This window comes from Neovison vison, chromosome 4 (genome assembly GCF_020171115.1).
Source record: "Neovison vison isolate M4711 chromosome 4, ASM_NN_V1, whole genome shotgun sequence".
NCBI classification, from domain to species: Eukaryota; Metazoa; Chordata; class Mammalia; order Carnivora; family Mustelidae; genus Neogale; species Neogale vison.
This window is the reverse complement of record NC_058094.1, coordinates 125,061,135-125,084,187: the sequence shown is the minus strand read 5'-3', so window position 1 is coordinate 125,084,187 and position 23,053 is coordinate 125,061,135. Positions and strand designations below refer to the sequence as shown.

Below are 23,053 nucleotides of genomic sequence, written 5' to 3'. Positions count from 1 at the left end.
ACTAGCAACTATCAAAATTACCCACAATTCTGAAACAATTCTGCCTTAATGTGATTTCATAAAACTGACAACACTATAGAGTAACTTTTGCTTAAAGACATAAACGTTTGATTTAGAAGTTGATTTCTTCTTATCCTAATAAAAATTCCAATGGGAAGTTACTATTATATCTATTTTAAAGATGAGAAAATTGAGGCTTGGAAAGGTTAATAAACTTGCCCAGAATAACTACAAATGCCCTTACACAGCCCCAACCTGGTGATAGATCTGCCACCTTTAACCTGGATATGTTTCCCTCCAGGGATGCTCTCCAAGGGGTACACCTGAAACTGCTGTAAAATAACTCGCATCTCTCTTTGTCCTCTTTCCTGACCTCGATCCTTGAGAGTGGCCTGCACAGCAAGTTCATTCACACCTCCTCTTCCAGTTACTCTCATCTCACGTTATAAGGTAAAGGCATATGCAACAATATGGTCCAATCTTAGCAATAAATATTAAGTAAAAAAAGTCATTCCCAAAAGATTACAAACAGCATGATACCCTTTTAATAAATTTTTAATAAAATTAAAAACAACTAAAATTTTTAAATATAACTTTTTATGAATACATATAGATGGCAACAAAAGTATATACAAAAGAAAACAGGGATGATGGTTACCTCAGGTGGAGGGAGGCAAGGGGATAGGTCGTAGGGCAGGGGGTGGGGAGAGGGGATGATATGACTAACGGAGGTTATTGTCAAGGTTCTAGCTTTTATTTGGTAGGTTCATGGCTGCTTATTAAAATCATTTAAAATAACTAAGTAACTAAAAGAAAAAAAAGAGAGCCATGCATGGACCAATGATGAGTGACACGAGGATTATGATTAAACCAAGTCTATGCACCTGAGGTCCAAAAACAAAACAAAGGCATACCTCTCAGCCATCTTACTATGGTGCATTGCCTCAGCGTGTAAAAACCTCCTGGAGTAACAAACAAAGGTACAATTTGAAATATTGATATTGGGAAGCTTTAAGGCATCATAAACCCGCCGAAGACTTTCCTTTCTGTGCGCTGTGCGTGTGCATGTATCGTAAGATGTGTGGCCTTAGTCCCTGCTGGGATATTCTGAATTCAGATACGCTGCGGAGTAGGGAAACTGGAGTGACCTCACTTCGAGGCTCTTATGGCAAAGCCCCATGAGAAGAAAGCAAGCAAAGAACTCTACTAACAAGGGCTTTGGTTCCCTCCCACAGTTTAAAGCTAAGAGCTTCCTCTATGGATTATCTCAACACTCATCTCTAGGAAAGAGAAGCAATACCCAACAAACAGCTGAAACGTACAGGTTAGTGACTCTGACTCTGGATACACCAGCAATGTTTTCCAGGATGACCAAATTTTTATTTGCTTTTCTGAAGGTTCAAATACTGGCTCAGCCACTTACTTATTGTGTCTCATCAGGCAAGTAACTTGACCTCTGTGCCTCAGTTTCCTTATCTTTAAAAATGAGATCAGCAATACAATCTACCTTATGGGGTAGAGGTAATACATGTTAACATACGCAGGCGCTGGACAGTGCCTCTCACACAGCAGGCACTATGTTCATGTTTGATGCCATTTACCATCATTCAACACGACAGCTGAAAACTACTTTAATCAAATCACCTCACGAAATATTTATTCCAATTACAGTTGATCACATTTTATCTTAGAAATTGTTCGGTGCTTTTTACTTGCTGTTAAGAAAAAATAAAATTATAGGCTAGCTGTCACTCTAATTCACTTTTTAGCAGAAAATGCCTTCTTTTCGTTAAATCAGAAAATGACACCACGTCTCATACAATTAATGTAGTTGTTTTGGTTTTTTAATATCCCATTCTCATTTGATTATTCCAAAAAAAATGACAAGAGTTTAATAAATACACATAGCTCCCAAAGGAATACCACGCCAATGCTTTTCTTCACAGTCCTCACCTCACAGATAATTGATCATTTTAACTACCTATTACGTATTACAAAATAATGAGATGTTTCTATAACTCTTAATTTATATATTAAATCGATAGCATTATAATTTCAACCTGACTGCTTTAGTGATATATCCCTAATTTATTACTGGATTACAGCCTGTTCACCAAAATGTGTATTTAACATCCTTATTTTTAATGGAGAAATGCAGTCAGTTGTGTTCTGATAAAAATTAAGTGAATTTAGGTGATGTGTTTGACAATATGGAGAGAATTTCCAATTAGGTTACGTGGCACACGTTTCCCATTAATGGGATGTATCTACAGTTCCAAGGTTTCCACAAAAACATGTAATAAGAAAAACAATCTAACATACAGACTGGCCACGTTGTACTGACATTACATGTTGACGTCCTAAACTTTTCTACGTATACTAGATGAAACAAGCACTAATAAAAGAAAAAGTACCAAGTGTAAAAAGTCATTTAGGGGCACCTGGATGACTCAGTTGGTTAAGCGACCAACTCCTGACTTAGGCTCAGGTAATGACCTCAGGGTTGAGAGATTTGAGCCCCATGTTCGGGACTGTACTGGGTGTGGAGCCTGCCTAAGATTCTCTCTCCCAGGTGCCTGGGTGGCTCAGTTGGTTAAACGCCTGCCCTTGGCTCCAGGTCATGATCCCCAGGTCTGGGATTTCTCTCTCGCAAATAAACAAAAATCTTTAATAAAATAAATTCTCTCTCTCCCTCTTCCTCTGCCCCTCCCCAGCCCCCCACCCCTGGTTCATGTGCCCTCCTCTAAAATAAACAAAAAAACAAAACAAGAAGGCATTTATTAAGTATTGGTAAAGCTTCTTTAGCTTACTTTCTCAAATTTTGAAAAAAATGATTAATTACTGGATTTTAAAAAAAGTCTCTTCAAGTCACGTGGTTTCCAATTCTTTACTATCAAGAAAATTATGATAAAGAATCCTAAAGTTGACATCTGAAAGATCATTATAATAATTTCTGATGACAGGGGCGCCTGGGTGGCTCAGTGGGTTAGGCCTCTGCCTTCGGCTCAGGTCACGGTCTCAGGGTCCTGGGATTGAGCCCCACATCGGGCTCTCTGCTCAGCAGGGAGCCTGCTTCCCCGTCTCTCTGCCTGCCTCTCTGCCTACTTGTGATCTCTCTCTCTGTCAAATAAATAAATAGAAATCTTTAAAAAAAAAAAAAATCTCAGGGTGCCTGGGTGGCTCAGTGGGTTAAGCCTCTGCCTTTGGCTTGGGTCATGTTTCCAGGGTCCTGGGATCAAGCCCTGCATTGGGCTCTCTGCTCAGTGGGGAGCCTGCTTTCTCCTCTCTTGGTCTACCTCTCTGCCTACTTGTGAGCTCTGTCTGTCAAATAAATAAAATCTTAAAAAAAAAAAAAAATCTCTGGTGACAAATCACTATGTGATTTTTGCAAGCCATGTGGAAGAAATGCAAAGAATTCAGTGACCAAATTATGACAAGAGTCCATCTGTTCGTGAAGGCTTATTTACAAGGGTACTTATAAAAATAAAAAATAAAACTACAATTAATGTGGGACTTTGTCATTCTAGAATAAGGAGTATTAACTGATAGGTATTAAAATTACATGGGGGATCATAGCCCTACCATTTCATTAGGTTGCATCACCAACCAAATTTACATATATATACATACATACACACACACACACACACACACATATATATATTCATTTTTTATTTTTTAAGTAGGCTCCACACCCAGCATGGAGCCCAACATGGCTTCAACTCATGACCCAGAGATCAAGACCTGAGCTAAGATCAAAGAGTTGGACACTTGACTGACTGAGCCACTCACGCACCCCTTTCTTCCCTTTTTTTTAAAAAAAAATTTTAATTCAAGTAGAGTTAACATATAACATTATATTAGTTTCAGGGGTACAACATAGTGATTCAACAATTTTCTTTCCATTTTTAAACTTAAATACATATTAGTAATATTTGCAAAGATCATTTGATCAAGAAGAAAAAAAAGGCTTTGTATTTTCTAAATGACTCTTGGTGAATATCAAAATGCTAAGATATTTTGATCCCGCTGGACACATTTACAAGAGTGATGTAACTGCCCATTTGAAAATGTCAACACTTACCATACACTGAAATTTATATCTTTTGCAACTATTCCAACCCTTGATTAAAAAAAGTTTATACACCAATTAAAAAATATGCTCAATATAGCTTTTACCAGAAATCTTTCCTGTGGACCAATTAAACCAAGAGATCAACTTAGTATTACCTTGGGAGAAAAATGACCTTATATTCTTCTTGACAGGATAAAGCAAGAAGCTCACCTCACTACCTCAGTAGTATTCTTGACACATACACAAGGTTACTCTAATTCTGATCACAAGAAAGCAATCAGAGCTAGATTATAGAATATTTTACACAACAGGTAGCTTCAACTCTTCAAAAATGTCAATGTCATAAAAGCCCTACCCAAAGAGTAATTAAATAAAGACTGAAGAGACACTGCAACTAAATGAAATGTGTGAGCTTTGAATGAATTCTTCATCTAAGACAAAAAAAAAAAAACACAACCCCAAAAACCAGACTATAAAGGAAATTACTGGGCCAACTGGAGAAATCTGAATATGGACTATCTACTAGATACCGCAATGTTAAATTTCTTACGCTTTATAATCATACTGTAGTTATAAAGTCCTAGTTCTTACAGAAACACAGCAAATTATTGATAAGTGTTGTATCACTCTCACAATGTAATAGGTCAGGAAAAAAGCCTTATTATATATAGTGATAAAGCAGATGTCAGTAACTACTGAATCTACATGAAGGGTATACAAATGCTCATTGTACTATTCTTCCTGTTTTTCTGTAGAGGTGAAATGTTTCCAAATCAAAAGTTGAAAAGAATTCTTCTTTGAAGGAAGAAGAGTCCAAGTTTCAAAAGAATGATTCAGATCCTTCAACTTCACATGATAGATCCTTTTTGTCTTTCAAACCATCCAATAATGGCAATTCATATATAGTTCAATAAAAACTTAATAAAGCTGAATATGAAGGTCTTAGAAAATATAATAAGCCCAATCTAAGTGATAAGTGGAAGAGCCAGGATTTGGAACTCCAAAGCCCACATTTGTTCATTCATAATACGCTAATTTTATTACATGGAAACATTTTATTATAGAAATAGGCTTGCTTTTTATCAATTTTTAAAGTTATCCCTACAAAATTTCTAGAGCCTATCAAAAAGAACCAAATGGACCGCTTTGTCCCCTCTCCCTCCCCCCAAAATAAATCTAGAGAAATTGTAGGAGCCACAAGGGAATGAAGTTTCAAGAACCCAGTTACTGTGACTCCCAAACTCTATACATTTTCTCTCAATCATACAATAAATTCATTCTATACTGGCTTTTGTTACTAACGCTCTTAGGATTTCCTATTGGATAGTCTGCCAAGGAGCAATTCAGAACTGCTCTTTCTTACTGAACTTGCTGGCTCCACCCTGAACTAGATTTGTATTCTTGGGCAAGTTTCTTAACCTCTTTGAGCCTGCTTCTTCCTCTGTAGAACAGTGACAATAATAATAACCACCTGACAGGAGGGAATACAAGAAAAATGCTTAGCAGAGCACTCAAGTTTTTAACTATAGGAACTAGCAGCAGGAAAAACACTAGGTATGGTAGAAGTAGTACCAGAATAATATTGGCAGCAGGAATATTAGAGTTGAAATCTAGTAAAATTAGAAAGTGGAAGGCTGCTTTTGCTAATCCTGGTTAGCTGAACATGAAACAAGGTTCTGCATTCTAGATGTACAAATTATGTGTGTTACTACTACTCTATTTCTTTTGATTTATGCTACTTCTTTTGACTTAACTAACCATGGAAGAGTTTCTGATTGTTTTATAGCGATGCTATTAAAACTGGTCAGATGGGATCTAACATAATGAAAAGCCACTTACTCTGGTGGAGGCATTTTTGAGGGTTCCACGTCCCGCAGGAACTCGCACTGGAGCGCCTGTTCTGCGGTGCAGCGCTTACTGGGATCCAAGGCGAGCATGTAATCAAACAAGTCTAGTGCGGCTGCAGGAATACTGGCAGGAGAGGACGACAGAAGTCATGCATGGTCTCTGACACAAGCTTAGTGTTTCTTTAAGTTGACATTTCATAACATGTTTGCTCTACTTTATTCCAATAAATTCCAAATTTCCCTTTTAAGACACAGTCATTTTTACATAATTTTTTTAAACTGCTATTCTAAATAATTTGAAATTTGGCCAACAATGGTGTATCTTATTACTGTTGGAAATTTGCAATTATGCCGTAAATTAAGAACCGAATAGAACAGTTTCCTATAACAAAATAAAAACCGGAGCTCAAATAACACGAAAATTGCTTCATTAAATTGTGTTCCAGCTCTGTCATGTAAGCTCCAAATGAAACACACACCCCTAAATCACTGATACCATAATGACAGTGAGATGGTAATTTGCATGTAGCAAAGGGAAACTCAAAAGTAAAGGACATAGAAGAACTGTGATAAGTCTACCTTGGATCAATAGAGGACAGAGTGACATTTAGAATTCTCAAGAAATAACTAAAAAAAAAGAAAAAAAATTCAATGCGATATGGACACTTAAGCATCCCCTTCTTACAAAACAAATTCTTCTCTTAACTTTCGACGATACTGCTTCTTTGGTTTCATGGTGTTGAAATATGGTAGTTTGATTACATCGGGCCACACTGCAGGACACGGACTCCCACATATACGGCTGAACAACACACAAAAAGAGGTACATCAATATAAACTCCACAGAAGAAAAAAATACAGACAACTGCTATATAAAAATCCCCCCATTCTTCAACACAGAAAAGTTGGAGTCTTGATACAATATATAAAAAATTTCATTAAATATTTTAGCATCCCAACTTAATTACTTGTTGTAAGGAATCAATTTATTGTCAGTGGATATTTCTAACACTCCAAACATTCCAATTCCTAAAAAGAAAACCTTCACATCTGCAAAATCAAGTCTTAAAACACAGGTAACACTCCAAATATGCTGACCATGTCTTGAACCGAGATGAAAAATTTTATGCCAATAAATTAAGGAACCAGAGTGTAGGTTTATGTCTTTCTCTGGTCTTACAGGTACCTGTCATTACTTCTGTGAGAACCGTGGAATCAAATTTCCACACAGGAAGGGAACTCTACGGTCATGTCTGCTGCTGCATTCCATCAACAGAAGGACCCTCAAAGTAACACTCTTGAAACACAGAAGTTCTTCAGCTTAAGTAATGCCACTGAATTCAAGGTATTGAGAAATTTTAACTGCTTTACTCTGTGCTTATCTGTAGCCTGAAAGCCCTATTTTTGTACTAACTACTAAGTCCCTGTTACAATAATGTATAGAGGTAACTCCAGCTGGTAAGCATTTAAAAACTCACTCACCAATACGTAGATGAAAAGTTTCTTAAATATGGTAAGCTTGCATATACTGAACCTCAAAAATAAATGTACACTGAACATAAAATCCTCAGCTGATCTTCACATGTGAAGAGGAAGTGTCCATGCATCACCGACTAAAAATAAAAATGTTCTGTACGTAATAAATATAAATGCACCAGTGTGCATAAACAAGGGATGACTAACGTCCAGCCATCCTTTAGCTGAGCTGTAGAACGCTATCTCAGAAAACATACATATTTACATAAGACAACTGCTCATCTTTTTTAAGCTATGTCCCTAAAATGTACTTTTTTGGTTTCAACAGAGTTTACGATTTTTGGAAACACAAGCTTCTAAGAAGGTAGTAAGAGCCTATCCTTTGCACATGGCCAGTCTCTTCTTCCTCCCAACTGGATTTTTACAACCTCCTCAAAAATACAGTGACTCCCTTAGGAAACAAGGCTGACCCTGGGTCTCAATCTGCCTTCCTAATCTCAATCCCCAGTTCATCTCTCCCCACTGCCCAATCACACTCTTCAATGTCCGTGATCAAATTCTCTCTCCCTAGATTCTAACTAGTGGAGAATCTTTTTATTGCTCAAGATTCAGATCAAGTAATCCATTCAGTGCAGTCTTCTGTATCCCCATGGCCACTCAGAAGGGTCCCTTCACATTCTACTTGCTTCTTTGGACACTTTTTCGTATTTCATGCTGCTTTGTATCTTGGTTGACCTGCCTGTTTCGCTCACTAAAGCGAACCGTGTCTCTCACTGTTTTGTGTACTTCTCCCAGTAAGTATATAAATATAAATACTCCCCGGAAGACTGATGTATTATTACAGAAGTATGAAGTTCACTGCAATTTTTAAAAATGAAGGATACTTTCAACTGCAGAAATACAGGAACATGCACTCAAGATATGGACGAGGTGTGGAATTTTGAATACAGCTCTAAGGATAAGCAAGCAACAGACAGGTCAAAAGTAAGTAAGGGAAATGTTCCTGGCAAAGAGAAGTGCATAGACAGAGCCATGAAGTAGTCAAGGACAGACATGTGGGAAGAAGACCAAGGAAACAGGTGGAACATGGGGCTCAGGGAGGGTCAGCTGAGAGCACAGATAGGAGCCACACAGTGTTTTAAAAGCCTAACTATAATGAAGACAGACTTGGAAAACAAACTTTAAAACGGAATCCTGTCTGTGATTCTGGTCAAACTGCATTGCTGAAGAATCTGTTTCTTCTTTTATAAAAGAGAGGTTCATTTCCCTTCAAAGCTGTGAGATTAAATGAGCTGACATCTGGACTGTTCAAAAGCCCTTTGATAAAAGTAAGTTTCATTACCTCTTAGCTAAAGAGCTTCAATTATTTTACTTTGTGTTGTGGGAAGATAGCTGAGTGGTTATCTAGCTGGTAGTAGCACACAGGACGGAACAGATCCACTGAGGCAGGGAAACTTACTAGGAACTAGGGAAGCAGACAGGACAGCAATTGATGGTAATTGCTTATTAGCAAAAACTAGCCTGATAGCCAGCCAGTTATCTCAAAATCACTTACCGAAGAGGTCTTGAGATGTATCATACACTAAATCCGCAAATACCTGAGGTCTATTTTGGGAATTTATTCTGATCTGTGTACTCTGGTATCAGTACCATATGGTAGCTTTTAATTTTTGTAAGGCCAACAGAACAAAGCCTTCTATAATCCATTCCTCTAATTAGTCTCCTCAGCATTTTCCTAGGATGAACCTAGCATCAATGCTGTCACACTCCAAAAGTAAGAGCATCTGTTTGGATTCAACTGCAGCTCTGAATTTATAGATTGATTTAGAAAGGACTGCTATGTTCAGAAGGCTTAACACTTCTATCCCAGAAATACCCCATTTTTCTATTTCCTTCAGTTTTATATTTCCATTTCTTCAATTAGATCTTATATATTGCTTTTTATCAGGTTTTTTGGGGCATTTTTGAATGTATTCTTATTCCTATTATACAGTCTAAGCAGTAAATAGGGAAGTTCTGTTATAGAAGACATTCTTACATATGACATACAAAGTTTTAGATAGCCATCTGAGAGCCTATGGCTCCTACCATAGTTTTAATAGTTTCTTTGAGGCTTTCCAGGTTTACAATCTTATCACCTATAATAATTTTTTCAAACATGGATACTTCTTTTTCCTGATATGGTACGGTATGTGGCAATTTCTAAACAATGTTACAATGATAATGATGCCACACAATATTGGGTAGTTTTGTTTGGTTTCTAACTTTAATGGGAGTACTCCCTCTCACTGTTTACAAATGGGAAGGATAATGACTTGTGGTTTGAGAAAAACACATAATCAAGATAATCACAGCCACACACACAAACTCACACCTATATCCTGTTAAAAATTCATTTATTCCTTTTTACTGTGGGCTTTATTTTTGTGACTTTTAAATTTTAAAGGATACTTCAGTTTTGTTAGTTTCATTTTTAGAAACTATTATAATCATCATCTGCATTTTTCCCCCTGAATAACTAATGTCATGAATCATACTAAGAGCATTCTTAATACCCACACTTACATTCAATAGAGGAGTACTTCCTGGCCTTAGTAAAATACTATCATTTTAGTGTAATGCTGTATCCTACTTGTTCATTTAGATGTTGTACATCAATATTCCTATGTGAGATTGGTATACAGGAGTTCTCAAAAATGGGGTTCAGACTCTTCAGGTGAAAGGTGTTACTAATACATTATTTGCCTTTTTCAGTGTGTTGATTTTGCACTGATGGTACAAAGCCTATGGTGGAGAATGACCAGCACTTTAGCAAGATTCAAGGCAGTGGCACCAAACTATCAGGCAGTAAATACTTTTCACTACTATACCATCTCCTGGGGTGGGAGAAAACAAGCAGGGGTGGGGGAGAGACACACCACATGCCACTTAAGAATGTACTTGTTGGAGTGGTAAAAAATAGCTAATGTTATTAAACCCTAACACTATTTGGAACAGTATATATCTTCTTTATATTTTCAATGATGAAGCAGAAAATACTCATAAGCACTTCTGCTGCTCAAGAAATTCTGACAGCTATCCTGAGAAGCACTTGTGCAATTATTTGAGCTGCAAGCTGAAGTAGCCGTGTGTTTTTCATGGACGGTCATTTTTACCTATATGAACAAGCAACATACTATGGTCACTCAGACTTGGGTGTCTGCCAGATATTTTCTCACATGTGAACGAGTCCGCTTGTTACTTCAAGAATGATGACTGCAGTATTTATGTTCAATTATAAAATCCAAGCTTTCAAGAGAAAATATGAATTACTAGGAAGCTTACATCTATGCCATAGACTTGACAGCTTCATAATAAATATCTGTGGGCTTTTCTGATGAGATTAGTGGTGATAACCAAAATTATATAAAGGTTAAATTTAGAAGATCTGCTGAAATAGGGGACCCACTATTTTCCGTATTACCAGTGTTACAAAATCATCACAGATCCAGAGTGCAAGCAGACTAATGCATTTTAATATATTAGAATACAAAATATCCCTTCATATGTTTTCAGACCGTATATTACAACTAACCTATAAGAAATTACCACTTACTTAGTGTAATTTCAAAGAAGAACATGTACAATGACCTGAAAAGACAACCGAAACCAGCATATCACAGAGAGGGAATCCAGATGTTACTCTATTAAGCCAGACATTTCTTTTAATGTCTTTTTATGTAAAATCTTTCGTAAAAGATACGTAAAGTATCTTTTTATGTAAAGATGTAAAACAGTGCTACTCATTTCACCAACATTTATTTTAGTTTGGAAAATACAGATGTTTTATAATTAAACAATGTTAACATACTGTTTTAAAATAGGTATTTTTACTTTCTCAGTTTTAATTTCTAGTATGACAAATATTGATCCATAGATATAACTAGCATAAATAAAGCTCCTGGGATCTTTCATAATTTTTAGGAGTGCAGAGAAATTCTCAGTGCAAAAAGTAGCAATTTACAGGATTTTTTATGCTATTGTTCTTTGAAGACACACATGCTTCATTTTTAAAAATCTGGGAGCTTCCCTTCTTTACCTACATTCTAGAACAATCAAAGTCTAAGCCTTTAAAATTATAAAAATCTTACCCGTGTGACCATCTAGGTCTCAGGCTTTGTGTGTATAGGGCTGGGGGAAGGGAGTGGAGGTCAGACAGAAGAAGGGTTCTTTTTATTCCAATCTAATTTTTTTCCAGATTGTAATTTTTTAAAAATTTCATAAGCAATATATACTGTGTGATATAAAGGTTCTTTCTGGCTGCTAAAAGGCTTAGGGTTATAAGTGTGACCCTTATGTTAAAAACATTTTTTGCCTTTATTCATCCCATCTTGTCATCACCTGTTTTTCATTTTCTTTTGCTATCACTTTTTTTTCTAAGATTTTATTTATTTGTTTATTTGACACAGAGAGAGCAAGGGAGAGAAAGACAGATAGCAAGCACAAGCAGAGGGAATGGCAAGCAGGGGAGAAGCAGGCTCTCTGCTGAGCAAGGAGTCGGGATGCGGGGCTCAAGCCCAGGACCCTGGGACCATGACCTGAGCTTAAGGAAGACACTTAACTGACTGAGCCACCCAGGCGCTTTTTGCCATCACTCTTTTTTAAAAAAGATTTTATTTATTTACTTATTCATTCATTCATTCATTTGACAGAGAAAGATATAGCGAGAGAGGGAAGACAAGCAAGGGGAGTGGAAGAGGGAAAGTCAGGTTTCCCACTGGGCAGGGAGCCTGATGCAGGGCTCAATCCCAGGACTCTGGGATCATGACCGGAGCCGTAGGCAGATGCTTAACGACTGAGCCACCCAGGTGCCCCTGCCATCACTTTTAAACCCCCTCTATTTCTATCACAAAACTTCTGTACTTTGCCTAAAATAGTGCTTGGAACAAGCTAAGTACAAATAACTTGATCACTGCTGTGTGAAACATTTTAAGATAGATTCTGATTAGTATTCCCACCTTTCATTAGTTCATACATATTTCTGTACCATGCAGACTAGAACTCATCATTCCTGGGGCTTTAGATTGGGGATATATCCCAGCATTACTGCAAGTAAAGTGAGGGGAAGAAATATATAGGGAACTTATATTTATTGGACTCCTGTAACCCTAAGAATACGATTAGTCCTGTTTTACTTGTGAAGAAACAAACTGAGAGCACTGTGGAACTTACCCTAAGTCCCAAGGGCAGGAAGCAGCTGAGCTGGCTTTAGAACCAAGGTCTGTAAGATTCCAAAGCCCACCCTTTCAATTAATACACTGCTGCCTCCTTCCTAACAGGGAGAAAACTGTTTCTTTTGTCAGAAACTTAACTTTTCCTTCATGTTTTAAAACTACTTAATGCCACAGAATCAAAACTGCAACACTTTTATATTATTATTAATATTTGGTATTTTACCAACAAAAACATGCTGAAATATATAAACTGGAATGTAAAATAGTCCTCTTCGCAGCCCTCTCACAAATCCATGCTCACATAACAACTCCAGACTCTTCTGCAAACCAAACACAGCCTTCTATAGAGTGGCTCATCATGAAACGATGTTGCCTTCCTGTGTCAGCATCCCCAGGTCTACCATTTCCTTTTTCATATCTATACAGTATATCACCAAGTGGACGGACTGAGCTTTCTTTTTTCTATATAGTTCACTAACCAACTTAACATGTTCATAAAATAATCCAAGTACACTCATGCCTCAGGATCATTATTACTTTGTTGTTCCCTCACTTCACTCAAATGATACCTCTGGGAGAAACTCCCGGACTCTCTCTGTAACACTGCCTCCTATAATTTTCTATCTCCTTACCCTTATAAGCACCTGATGTATTTTATTCATTTGTCTTGTCTCTCCCAATTATAAACCAGAAGAAGTTGTGTGCTAGTTACTAGGCACTGAGGATACAACCCCCACTCTTCATTGTATTCTTAGTGCCCCGGCACACAACCAGAAACCAATGGATACGTGTTCAGTTAATCCCCCTGACCTGAAATGACTTCTGTCTCATATTCGGAGGTCCATATAAACTTGCTTTACTTCAGGACTTTCCTGTCCTGCCACCACTTCATCCTTGTATCTTGTGGTAAAATGGTTTTAGTTGCCATAATTTTAACATACAATATGCCAAATTTTCCTTCTTTTTAAGACTTTTTCTGGTTATTTTAATGTTTATCTGGAGGGAAACTGTCATTTGAAATCTGCATTAGGACTATAATGATTAATACAGGTTGAACTGTCATATTTAAAAAGTTAAGGCTTCTAACCGAAAATGAGATATGCCATTCCTAATAGGTACTTTAAATCTACTTTACAATTTTCAGTGAGACATTATCGTTTTCAATATCCCTGGAGTATATATGGTGGTGCTTTTGTTAAAGGCATCTTCTTCCTCATGTACATTTCTAACTGGTTATTGCTGGTACATATTTTTAAGAAGCTACTGCTTTTAGTATGTGTGTATTCGTATGTCTTATTAGGATACTGTGTTCATAAGTATACACACAATATACACAAGCACATATTTTCTCAACACTTGTCATTTTATTAGACTCTTTTACTTAAGGTGTTTCGGGTAATTTCCTTGCAGGCTGCCTCTATGCAATGCTCTCATATACAAATTATGACAATACTGCCTTCATCCTGCCACTCTTTATACCTCTTACTGGGTCACTTACCAGTTAACTAGTTAGTACTTCTAAAACACTCCGAAAATAATGATACTAGAAGACGCTTTTTATCATTCTTGTCTTACATCTTCTAGTATTTCACCACTAAATATTATTGGGGCTATTGGTCTACAATACATATTTTCACCATGTTTAAGAAATATACTTTTACACTTAGTTTGTATTCCAGCAAATGCTTATTCAACACCTACTAAGAAAAACATATTACCTTATTTCTATTAAAGTGGTGAATTATAATAATGGATGTCCTAAAACTGCAACATTCGTGTATTCTTTGAATGACTCCTACTTGACTCAGCAAGTTGATTTTTAATGAAAAGCTAGATAATCTGGCTGGATTAGAAAAGCTGGCTAATCTTTCCTTCAGAATTTTTGGATTAATATTCTATAGAAATTTTTCAGGATGTTTTTGTCAATTACTGATGTATGTGTCACACTAACCTAAAAGCTTCAGGAAGTCTTATTTCCCACATGTTGTAGAGAATTAGTTAAATTTTAGTTACTAAGGTAGAACTGTCTAAATTCAAATCTCGATTTTGCTGCTTGCCAGTTATATGACCCTAGACAAATTCTTCACTTTCTAAGGTTCCATTTTCTTAATTATAAAAAGTAAATGGAAGGCTGTATGAAGCTTAACTGAGGCTAATTCAAGAGAAATTCTTAGAAAAATGCTTGCATCATGTATAAATAAAAGTTAGGATCATTAATAGAATCCCTAGTATCCAAAGAATCAGGACCACTGCATTAAGTGAAAAAAAATGGGTAAGAGGGAATCATGAAAACATAAAATAAAATAAACAAACACAGATACATAATTTAAATATTTTATTATAACTGAAAAATTTTAAATATACATTTTCCAATTTTCTGACACAGGGCAAGGCTCCTCTTTGAACAGAGGATTTGTTGAATGGGACTCTGCATTAGCTTTCTTGAACAAACCACATTATTATTAAGGATTTAAAGCAATTTGAGTACTAAATTCTTGTAAATTTTTATGACTTACCTTTCTAACTTAAAGTAACTTGCCTCCCACCCAGTTAATTTGATAGCAACTTTGTTAAGTCTTTGCAAGCACTGCATCTGTATATATTTAAAGGACACACATATAATAATAAAAAGTTGGTATACAAAATTGGAAACCATCTCTTAGTCATTATACTTCAACGGGTAGGATAAATACATGGTCTTACTAGAGAGTAGTAGTCTACCAGCCGCAAACATTCAGCGTGTCATGTTATCATGCTACTGTTACTTACAGAGGGACTGGAGAGCATCAATTAATCCAATAAGTCTGTTGAAGGGAAGGTTCATAGTATATTGGTATCTGTGCCTCATACCAATATCTTTCCTAAAAGTTCTCATCCATATTTTGAGACACACACACAACACTTAGAAGTTGCAAACTGACATTATTATATATGAAAGCCAAAACTCTTTTTTTAAAAAGAAAAGAATTACTTTAAAACATTACATGAAGAGAGAGGTGATTATGTATGTCCTTATGACTTAGGCACTACAATAGACTCCAAATAATGAAGACTGACGCCTGTAGGTACATACAGATGTTTCCATGTATAAACATTCACATATAAACATGTATGCATATGTGTATATAAAACAGTTTGTCTTTACAGTATCCCCAAAACACTAATTCTTCCATCCTGCCATACTAAAAAAAAAATTTATCTACCATTTATTCTCTCCTTCCTCATATTTATTTACTCTTTCTTCCTGGTCTTATTTTTTGGGCCCCCCACCCTTTCATTTAATTGCAAAAAGATTTAGGGATTTTGAGATCTTTAATTTTACTAGATCAAGTATCAAGAAGTACCCACATTCTAGTTTCTCCTCCATGCAGCAATCATTAGCTTTCAAGAAAACCATGCTGTTCTCCTAAAGACAAAAACTTGAAAGACTTTTAACTTCCTATGAAGTATTAAACACCCCTCAACAAATATTACAATCATGAGCTTACCTTATTAACTCTAGTTGTGCAAGTTCTTGATTTGCTTGAAATATAGGTTTTTTTGTGAAGAGTTCACCAAGGATACAGCTAGAGGAAAAAAAATGTGCATCATTATAAAATGATATGATTTTACTTTACTACCAAAAATTTCAAGTAAATTAAACCAGTCAGTAAGCCTATCTTACCCACAGCTCCATACATCAATAGCAGGTGTATATCTTTCTTCTCCCAACAGCAGTTCAGGTGGACGGTACCATAAAGTGATGACCTTGTTAGTATACGGCCGACTAAAAAACATAGAAAGCACTCTTTTGAGTTAATATCTGTTAATAAGAGAGATTCTCTTAAGAAATATTATTTTGGCTGATCAAAGCAATCCTACAGTCCTAACTAAAACCAATTTCATCTGCCTACTAAATTCAGCCATGCTATTACATCTGACATATGTGATCAAAAAATACATTTGAAAAAAAAAATACATTTGAGAGCAACATGATTAACTGAAAATTTCCTTAAGACAGAAAAATGAGAAGTAGTTGGCTGATTTTAACTGTTATCTGGTCAAAAAATGGCCCCAACTGTTCCGTTCTGTTTTCTCCTTTCCATAACTTTAAAGGGGATTAACTGACTTAAAGGAAGTTGACTGATTTTTACAAATCTGGCAAATTACTAATGTGTGGCAAGATAAAGTACAAATTGGAATAACCTAACAAAAATTTTCACTTGGGCATGTTTTTGACAATATTTCACTGACTGCAACTCCACTTCAGCATGCAAATACAAAGTACGTAAATGTAGACTGTAGTCGTTGAGGTCTATTCTGCAAAGTACCACTGGTAATAGATACGATACTTTATCAAGATAATTTCTTTTGTCACCTTCTAAAAGAGAGGATAGACACATACTGCTACCTCTTTATTTGCCAGTAGGGCTTATCTGGTGGACCAAATAGGCTGTAGGGAACGGAACTGAGATACTTCTCTAAAAGGCTTGCCTGCAGAGTCACTCATGCCAGGGATGAACACAATGCAGCTGTCTGAAAAGCCACTAGACTGTTGTGAGGAAGATTCATTGGCTGATCTTAAGCCAGCCACAAGAGGGGCAGGGGCCTGTTGGGGCTCTGTCCAGGGACAAAGGTGCTGCCAGGCACCCCTGTTGCACCTTCCCTCTACTCTGATAGCACTGTGCACTCCGACCCTGCCCTCTCCTATGGCCCCACTAAAGCTGGCAGGTGCACCCCAGTCCTATATTCTCCCCCAGCTGCACTAAAGCTGTTGGTCACATACACTCCACAAAGGAGATGCTCCCTGATCACCTGACTCTGGTGGCCAGGGGGACCTGCATTTCTGGGTCCCATGAGAAAGTAATAATCAAACCGTTCTTGGCAGGCTACCATGCCCAGGGCATTATACAGACTGAAACACACCCCTAGTCTTTCTGGGCAGAAGGCCTACTTAGATGTCCTGGAGCTTCAGCCTAAGGGGCAGACTTCAGGTTTGCCGCACATCTTAAGTCTACAGAGGTGTTCTCAGGGACAGTAGGGCAGGGGACACCATCCTTGCATTCTCTACTGACCTCATTACTGGTACCTCTCAGAAAGGAGCTTTTTACTTCATCTTATGCTCTGACTTTTCCAACTGTAGTCCAAGGGATATCTCCAGATTAACCTGGTCTGCAGGCCAGAGGACTTACAACTGTGGTCCCATATGACAATATATATTTGCATACATTAAAAGCTGCTGCCTGAGGGTCTGGCATCCAATCAGCCTGAATCTAGGTGCTGACTGAAAGCCCTGCCTTTGCAACACTGACGGGTCTTGGAACATCCTCAATAGTTGGTTCCTATCAAATATAAATCAGACTGCTTAGACAAACACAAAGGTTTGAGAAACAGAAGAGCTAGAGCAAGGCTGAAAGATAAAGATCATCTCCTATACAAGGCCACTCCTTCAAGACTAGAAGAGATAGCTGTTTTCCCTAAACATAGAAATAACCACAATCAAGCAAAAAGAGGAAACAGAAAAAATATGTCCAAATGAAAGAAAAAGGTAAAACCTCAGAAGAAAACTTATTTGAAGAAACAGTGGCTGCAAACTTCCCTAACGTGGAAAAACAGATATCCAGATCCAGGAAGCCCAAAAGAACCTATAAAAATGAATTCCAAAAGATCTACACCAAGACACAGTATAAATAAAATGTCAAAAGTAAAAGATAAAGAGATAATCTAAAAAGGAGCAAGAGGAAAACAACTTTTACATACAAAGGACCTCCCCTCCCCCAGCTCTGCATAAGACTCTCAGCAGATTTTTCCACAGAAACTTTGCAAGCCAGAAGAAAGTGCACATTATATTCAAAGTGCTGAGAGGAAAAAACTCCCAAACAAAAATACTCTACCCAGCAAGGTTATAGTTCAGAATTAAAGGAGAGATATAGTTTTCCAGACAAGTAAAAGCTAAATAATTTCATCATCTAACCTGGCTTTCCAAGAAATGTTAAAGGGAATTCTTTAAGCTGAAAAGAAACTTTCTTTACTAATTAATAACAAGAAAACATTTAAGTATAAATCTCACTGGTAAAGATAGACTAATGGCAGTGGATTAAATCACATAAAGCTACTATAGAGGTTAAAAGACATAATTAGTAAAACGAACTGTAATTACAATAATCAGTTAAGGAATATACAAAGGAAAAAGATATAAAATGTGACATCAAAAACATAAAATGCCAGGGTAAGTAAAAATGTAGAGTGCTAGAATGCATTCAAATTTAAGCTGCTATCACGATGCCTGGTTGAGGGTCCAACTCTTGGTTTCAGCTCAGGTCAATGGAGTCCTGCACCAGGCTCCACACTAAGCAGAGTCTGCTTGAGATTCTCTCTCCCTCTGTCCCTCCCTCTGCTCCAATGCATGCTCTCTCTAAAACAAGGATATCTTTAAAAACAAAAACAAAAATCTTAAATTGCCATCAACTTAAAATAGATTGTTATATATAGGCTGTTATGTGTGAGCTCATGATAACCACAAAGCAAACATCTATAAGAGATGCACAAAGATAATAAGAAAAGAATCTAAGCATAGCACTAAAGAAAACCACCAAACCACAAAGTAAGAGAGCAAGAAGGGAAGAAAGGAACTAAAACCCAGCCAGAAAACAATGAACAAAATGGTAATAAGTACAGATCTCTTAATAATTACTTTAATATAAATGGATTAAATTCTCCAACCAAAAGACACAGAGTGGCTGAATAAGTAAGACGAACAAACAAAAAAACAAGATCCTTCTATCTGCAACCTACAAGAGACTTGCTTCAGATCTAAGAATGCACAAAGCCTTAAAGAGATAGAAAAAGACGTTTCATACAAATGGAAACCAAAAGAAAGCAGGGGTAACTTTACTTATGTCAGACAAAATAGATTTTAAAACCAAGAGTGTAATAAGAGACACTTATTAGTGGGAAGAGGGATGCCTGGGTGCCTCATTGGTTAAGCACCTGGCTATGGCTTAGGTCAGGATTCCAGGGTCCTGGGATTGAGCCCTACATTGCGTGCCTTGCTCAGTGGGAAGTCTGCTTCTCCCCGGCACCTCCATGCTCATGTGCTCTATCTCAAATAAAATAAATAAAATCTTTAAAAAAAAAAAAAAAGTGAGCGAGCGAGACAAAGAAGACCTTTATGATGATAAAGGGGTCAATCCAACAAAAGGATATAACATTTCTTTTCTTTCTTTTTTTAAAAAAATTTTTACTTATTTGATAGAGAGAGAGAGAGCACGAGAGAGCAAGCGAACATGAGAGGAGGAAGGTCAGAGGGAGAAGCAGACCCTCTGCTCAGCCAGGAGTCTGATGGAGGACTCAATCTCAGGAATCCAGGATCATGACCTGAGCTGAATACAGTCATTCAACCAACTGAGCCATCCAGGTGCCCAGATTTAACATTTCTAAATGCTTAAGCACTCAAGATAGGAGCACCTAGATAATGTAAATATTAACAGACCTAATGGGGGGACTTACACAATAATACAGGGGACTTAATACCCCAATTCCACCAATGGACAGATCATGTGGACAAAAAACATCAATAAGGCAACATCAGCTTTAAGCAACCAATTAGATCATATGGTTTTATAAAGATATATACAGAACACTCCATCCAAAAGCAGCGAAATGTGCATTCTTCTCAAGTGCATATGGACATTCTCCAAGATAAATTACATTAGGCCACAAAACAAGTCTCAATATATTTGAGAAGCTGAAATCACATTAAGCATCTTTTTCAATCACAATGGTATGAAAGTAGAAGTGAATGGAAAAAAACTGGGAAATAAATCACAAATACATAGAGATTAAACAATATGCTACTAAACAACCAATGGGTCAATAAGGAAATCAAAGGAGAAATAAGTAAAAACCTCAAAACAAATGAAAATGGAAAATGCAACTTACCAAAATCTATGGGATGCAGCAAAAGCAGTTCTAACACAGAAGTTCAAAGCGATAGAGGCCTACCTCAAAAAAACAAAATCTCAAATAAACAATCTAACTTTATACCTAACGGAACTAGAAAAAGAACAAGCAAAACCCAAAGGTATTAGAAAGAAGGAAATAACAAAGAACAGAAATAAATGAAATAGAGACTAGCAAGACAACAGAAAAGATCAATGACACCATGAGCTGGTTCTCTGAAAAAAGAACAAGAACAAAAACAAAAAAACAAACAAAGGCAACAAACTTTTAACTAGGCTCAAGAAAAAGAGAAAAGGCTCAAATAAAAATTCCTAGAAACATATAATCTTCCAAGACTGAATCATGAAGAAAAATAAAATCCGAACAGACCGATTACTGGTAAGGAGAATGAATGAGTAATCAAAAATCTCCAAACAAACAGGTCCAGGACCAGAAAGACAGCTTCACTGATGAGTTCTACCAAACATTTAAAGAAGATTTAATACCTATCCTTCCCAAACTCTTCCAAAAATTGATGAGGAGAAAACACTTCCAAACTCATTTTATAAGAACAGCATTACCCTCATAACAAAACCAAAGACATCACAAAAAAAAAAAACCAAAATTATAGGCCGGTATCCCTGATGAATACAGATACAAAAATCCCTGACAATGATGCCCACTCTATACACTCTATTTGTCATAGTATTGAAAAAATCCTAGCCAGAGCAATTAGTTAATAAAAAGAAATAAAAAGGCACTAAAACTGTAAAAAGAAGTAGTAAAACTGTCACTATCTGTGGATGATATGATTTTATATATAGAAAACCCTAAAGACTTCACCAAAATACTGTTTAAGGTAATAAATTCTGTAAAATTTCAGGATATGAAATCAACCATACACTAACAATAAAGTATGAGAAAGAGAAATTAAGAAGGCAATCCCATTTATAACTGCATCAAAAAAAAAAAAAAACCTAGAAGTTTAACCAAGAAGATTAAAGACCTATTCACTGAAAACCATAAAGACACTGATGAAAGAAACCAAAGTCATAAATAAATGGAAAGATGTTCCATGCTCATGGATTGGAAAAATTAGTATCATCAAAATGTCTACATGACCCAGAGCAATCTATTGATTCAATGAAATTCCTATCAAAATCCCAAGGGCATTTTTTTTTATTATGTTCAGTTAGCCAATCTATAATACATTACTGGTTTTTGACCAAAGGCATTTTTTTTTCCACAAAAATACTGCAAACTACCCCGAAATTTATACAGAACCCCAAAAACACTCCAAATAGCCATGGAGGCACCACACTCCCTAATTTCAACAAATTTACAGAGCTACAGTAATCAAAACATTACAGTATTGGAATAAAAACTGATGCATAGATCAATGGAACTGAATAGAGAGCCCAGATATACATCCATGAATAGACGGTCAAGTAATTTATTATAAAGGAGGCAAGAATTTACACTGGGGAGGGACGTATGGGTGGCTCAGTGGGTTAAGCGTCTGCCTTCAGCTCACGTCAAGATCCTAGGCTCCTGGGATTGAGTCCTGCACTGCGTGTCTTGCTTGGCAAAGAGCCTGCTTCTCCCCTGACCTGCTGCTCCCACTACTTGTGCTCTATTTCTCTGACAAGTAAATAAATAAAATCTTTAAAAAAAAAAAAAATATATATATATATATATATATATATACATACATACATACTGGGGAAAGGACAATCTCTTAAATATCAATGGTACTGGGAAAACTGAATAGCCACATGCAAAAGAATAAAACTGGACTACTATCTTATGTCATACACAAAATCTTAAATTGAAATAGATTAAAGACTTGAATGTTAACACCTGAAACTATAAAACTTCTAAAAGAAAACACAGGCAACAAGCTCCCTGACATCAGGTGTTTGTTTGTTTGTTTGTTTGTATCTGACTCCAAAAGCAAAGGCAACAAAGGCAAAAATAAGTTGGGACTACATCAAACTAAAAAGCTCTTGCACAGCAAAGGAAACCATCAACAGGAGAAAAGACAACCTACTGAATGGAAGAATATCTGCAAATCATGTATCTCCTAAGGGGTTAATATCCAAGATATATAAAGAACTCATACAACCAAACAGCAAAACAACTCCCCAAAATCTGATTAAATTATGGGCACAGGATCCAAAGAAACATTTTTCCAAAGGTGACACACATATGGCCAAAAGGCATATAAGATGCTCAACTTCACTATTCATGAGGGAAATGAAAACCACAATGAGATCACTTTACACCTGTAAGAATGACTGTTATCAAAAGGACACGAAATAATAAGGATTACCAAGCATGTAAAGAAGGAACCCTTGTGCACTGTTGGTGGGAATGTAAAAACTGGTAGAGTCACTATGGAAAACAGTATGGAGGTTTCTTCAAAAATTAAAAATGGAAATCCCATATGACCCAGCAATCCTACTTCTGTGTATTTATTTTAAAAAAATGGAAACACTAATGGAAATACTAATCTGTACTTC

At 36.6% G+C, this 23,053-nt stretch overlaps 1 protein-coding gene and 1 long non-coding RNA gene across 3 annotated transcripts in view; one reads left to right on the top strand and one right to left on the bottom strand.

Annotated features, from left to right (window-relative positions):
* Positions 1-23,053, bottom strand: part of CDK13 (cyclin dependent kinase 13) — a 121,813-nt gene that overhangs the window by 7,020 nt on the left and 91,740 nt on the right. For both annotated transcript variants that reach the window (XM_044245654.1, XM_044245655.1), the window contains exons 8-11: positions 16,276-16,377; positions 16,100-16,177; positions 6,608-6,724; positions 5,915-6,046 (exon numbers count right to left, since the gene is read on the bottom strand). In XM_044245654.1, the coding sequence (XP_044101589.1) occupies positions 5,915-6,046; positions 6,608-6,724; positions 16,100-16,177; positions 16,276-16,377 (429 nt within the window). The remainder of the gene's footprint in view (positions 1-5,914; positions 6,047-6,607; positions 6,725-16,099; positions 16,178-16,275; positions 16,378-23,053) is intronic.
* On the top strand, positions 315-7,147 carry LOC122904635. The gene is made up of 3 exons (XR_006384239.1): positions 315-450; positions 1,236-1,324; positions 7,105-7,147. It is a non-coding gene; the product is annotated as an uncharacterized LOC122904635 (long non-coding RNA).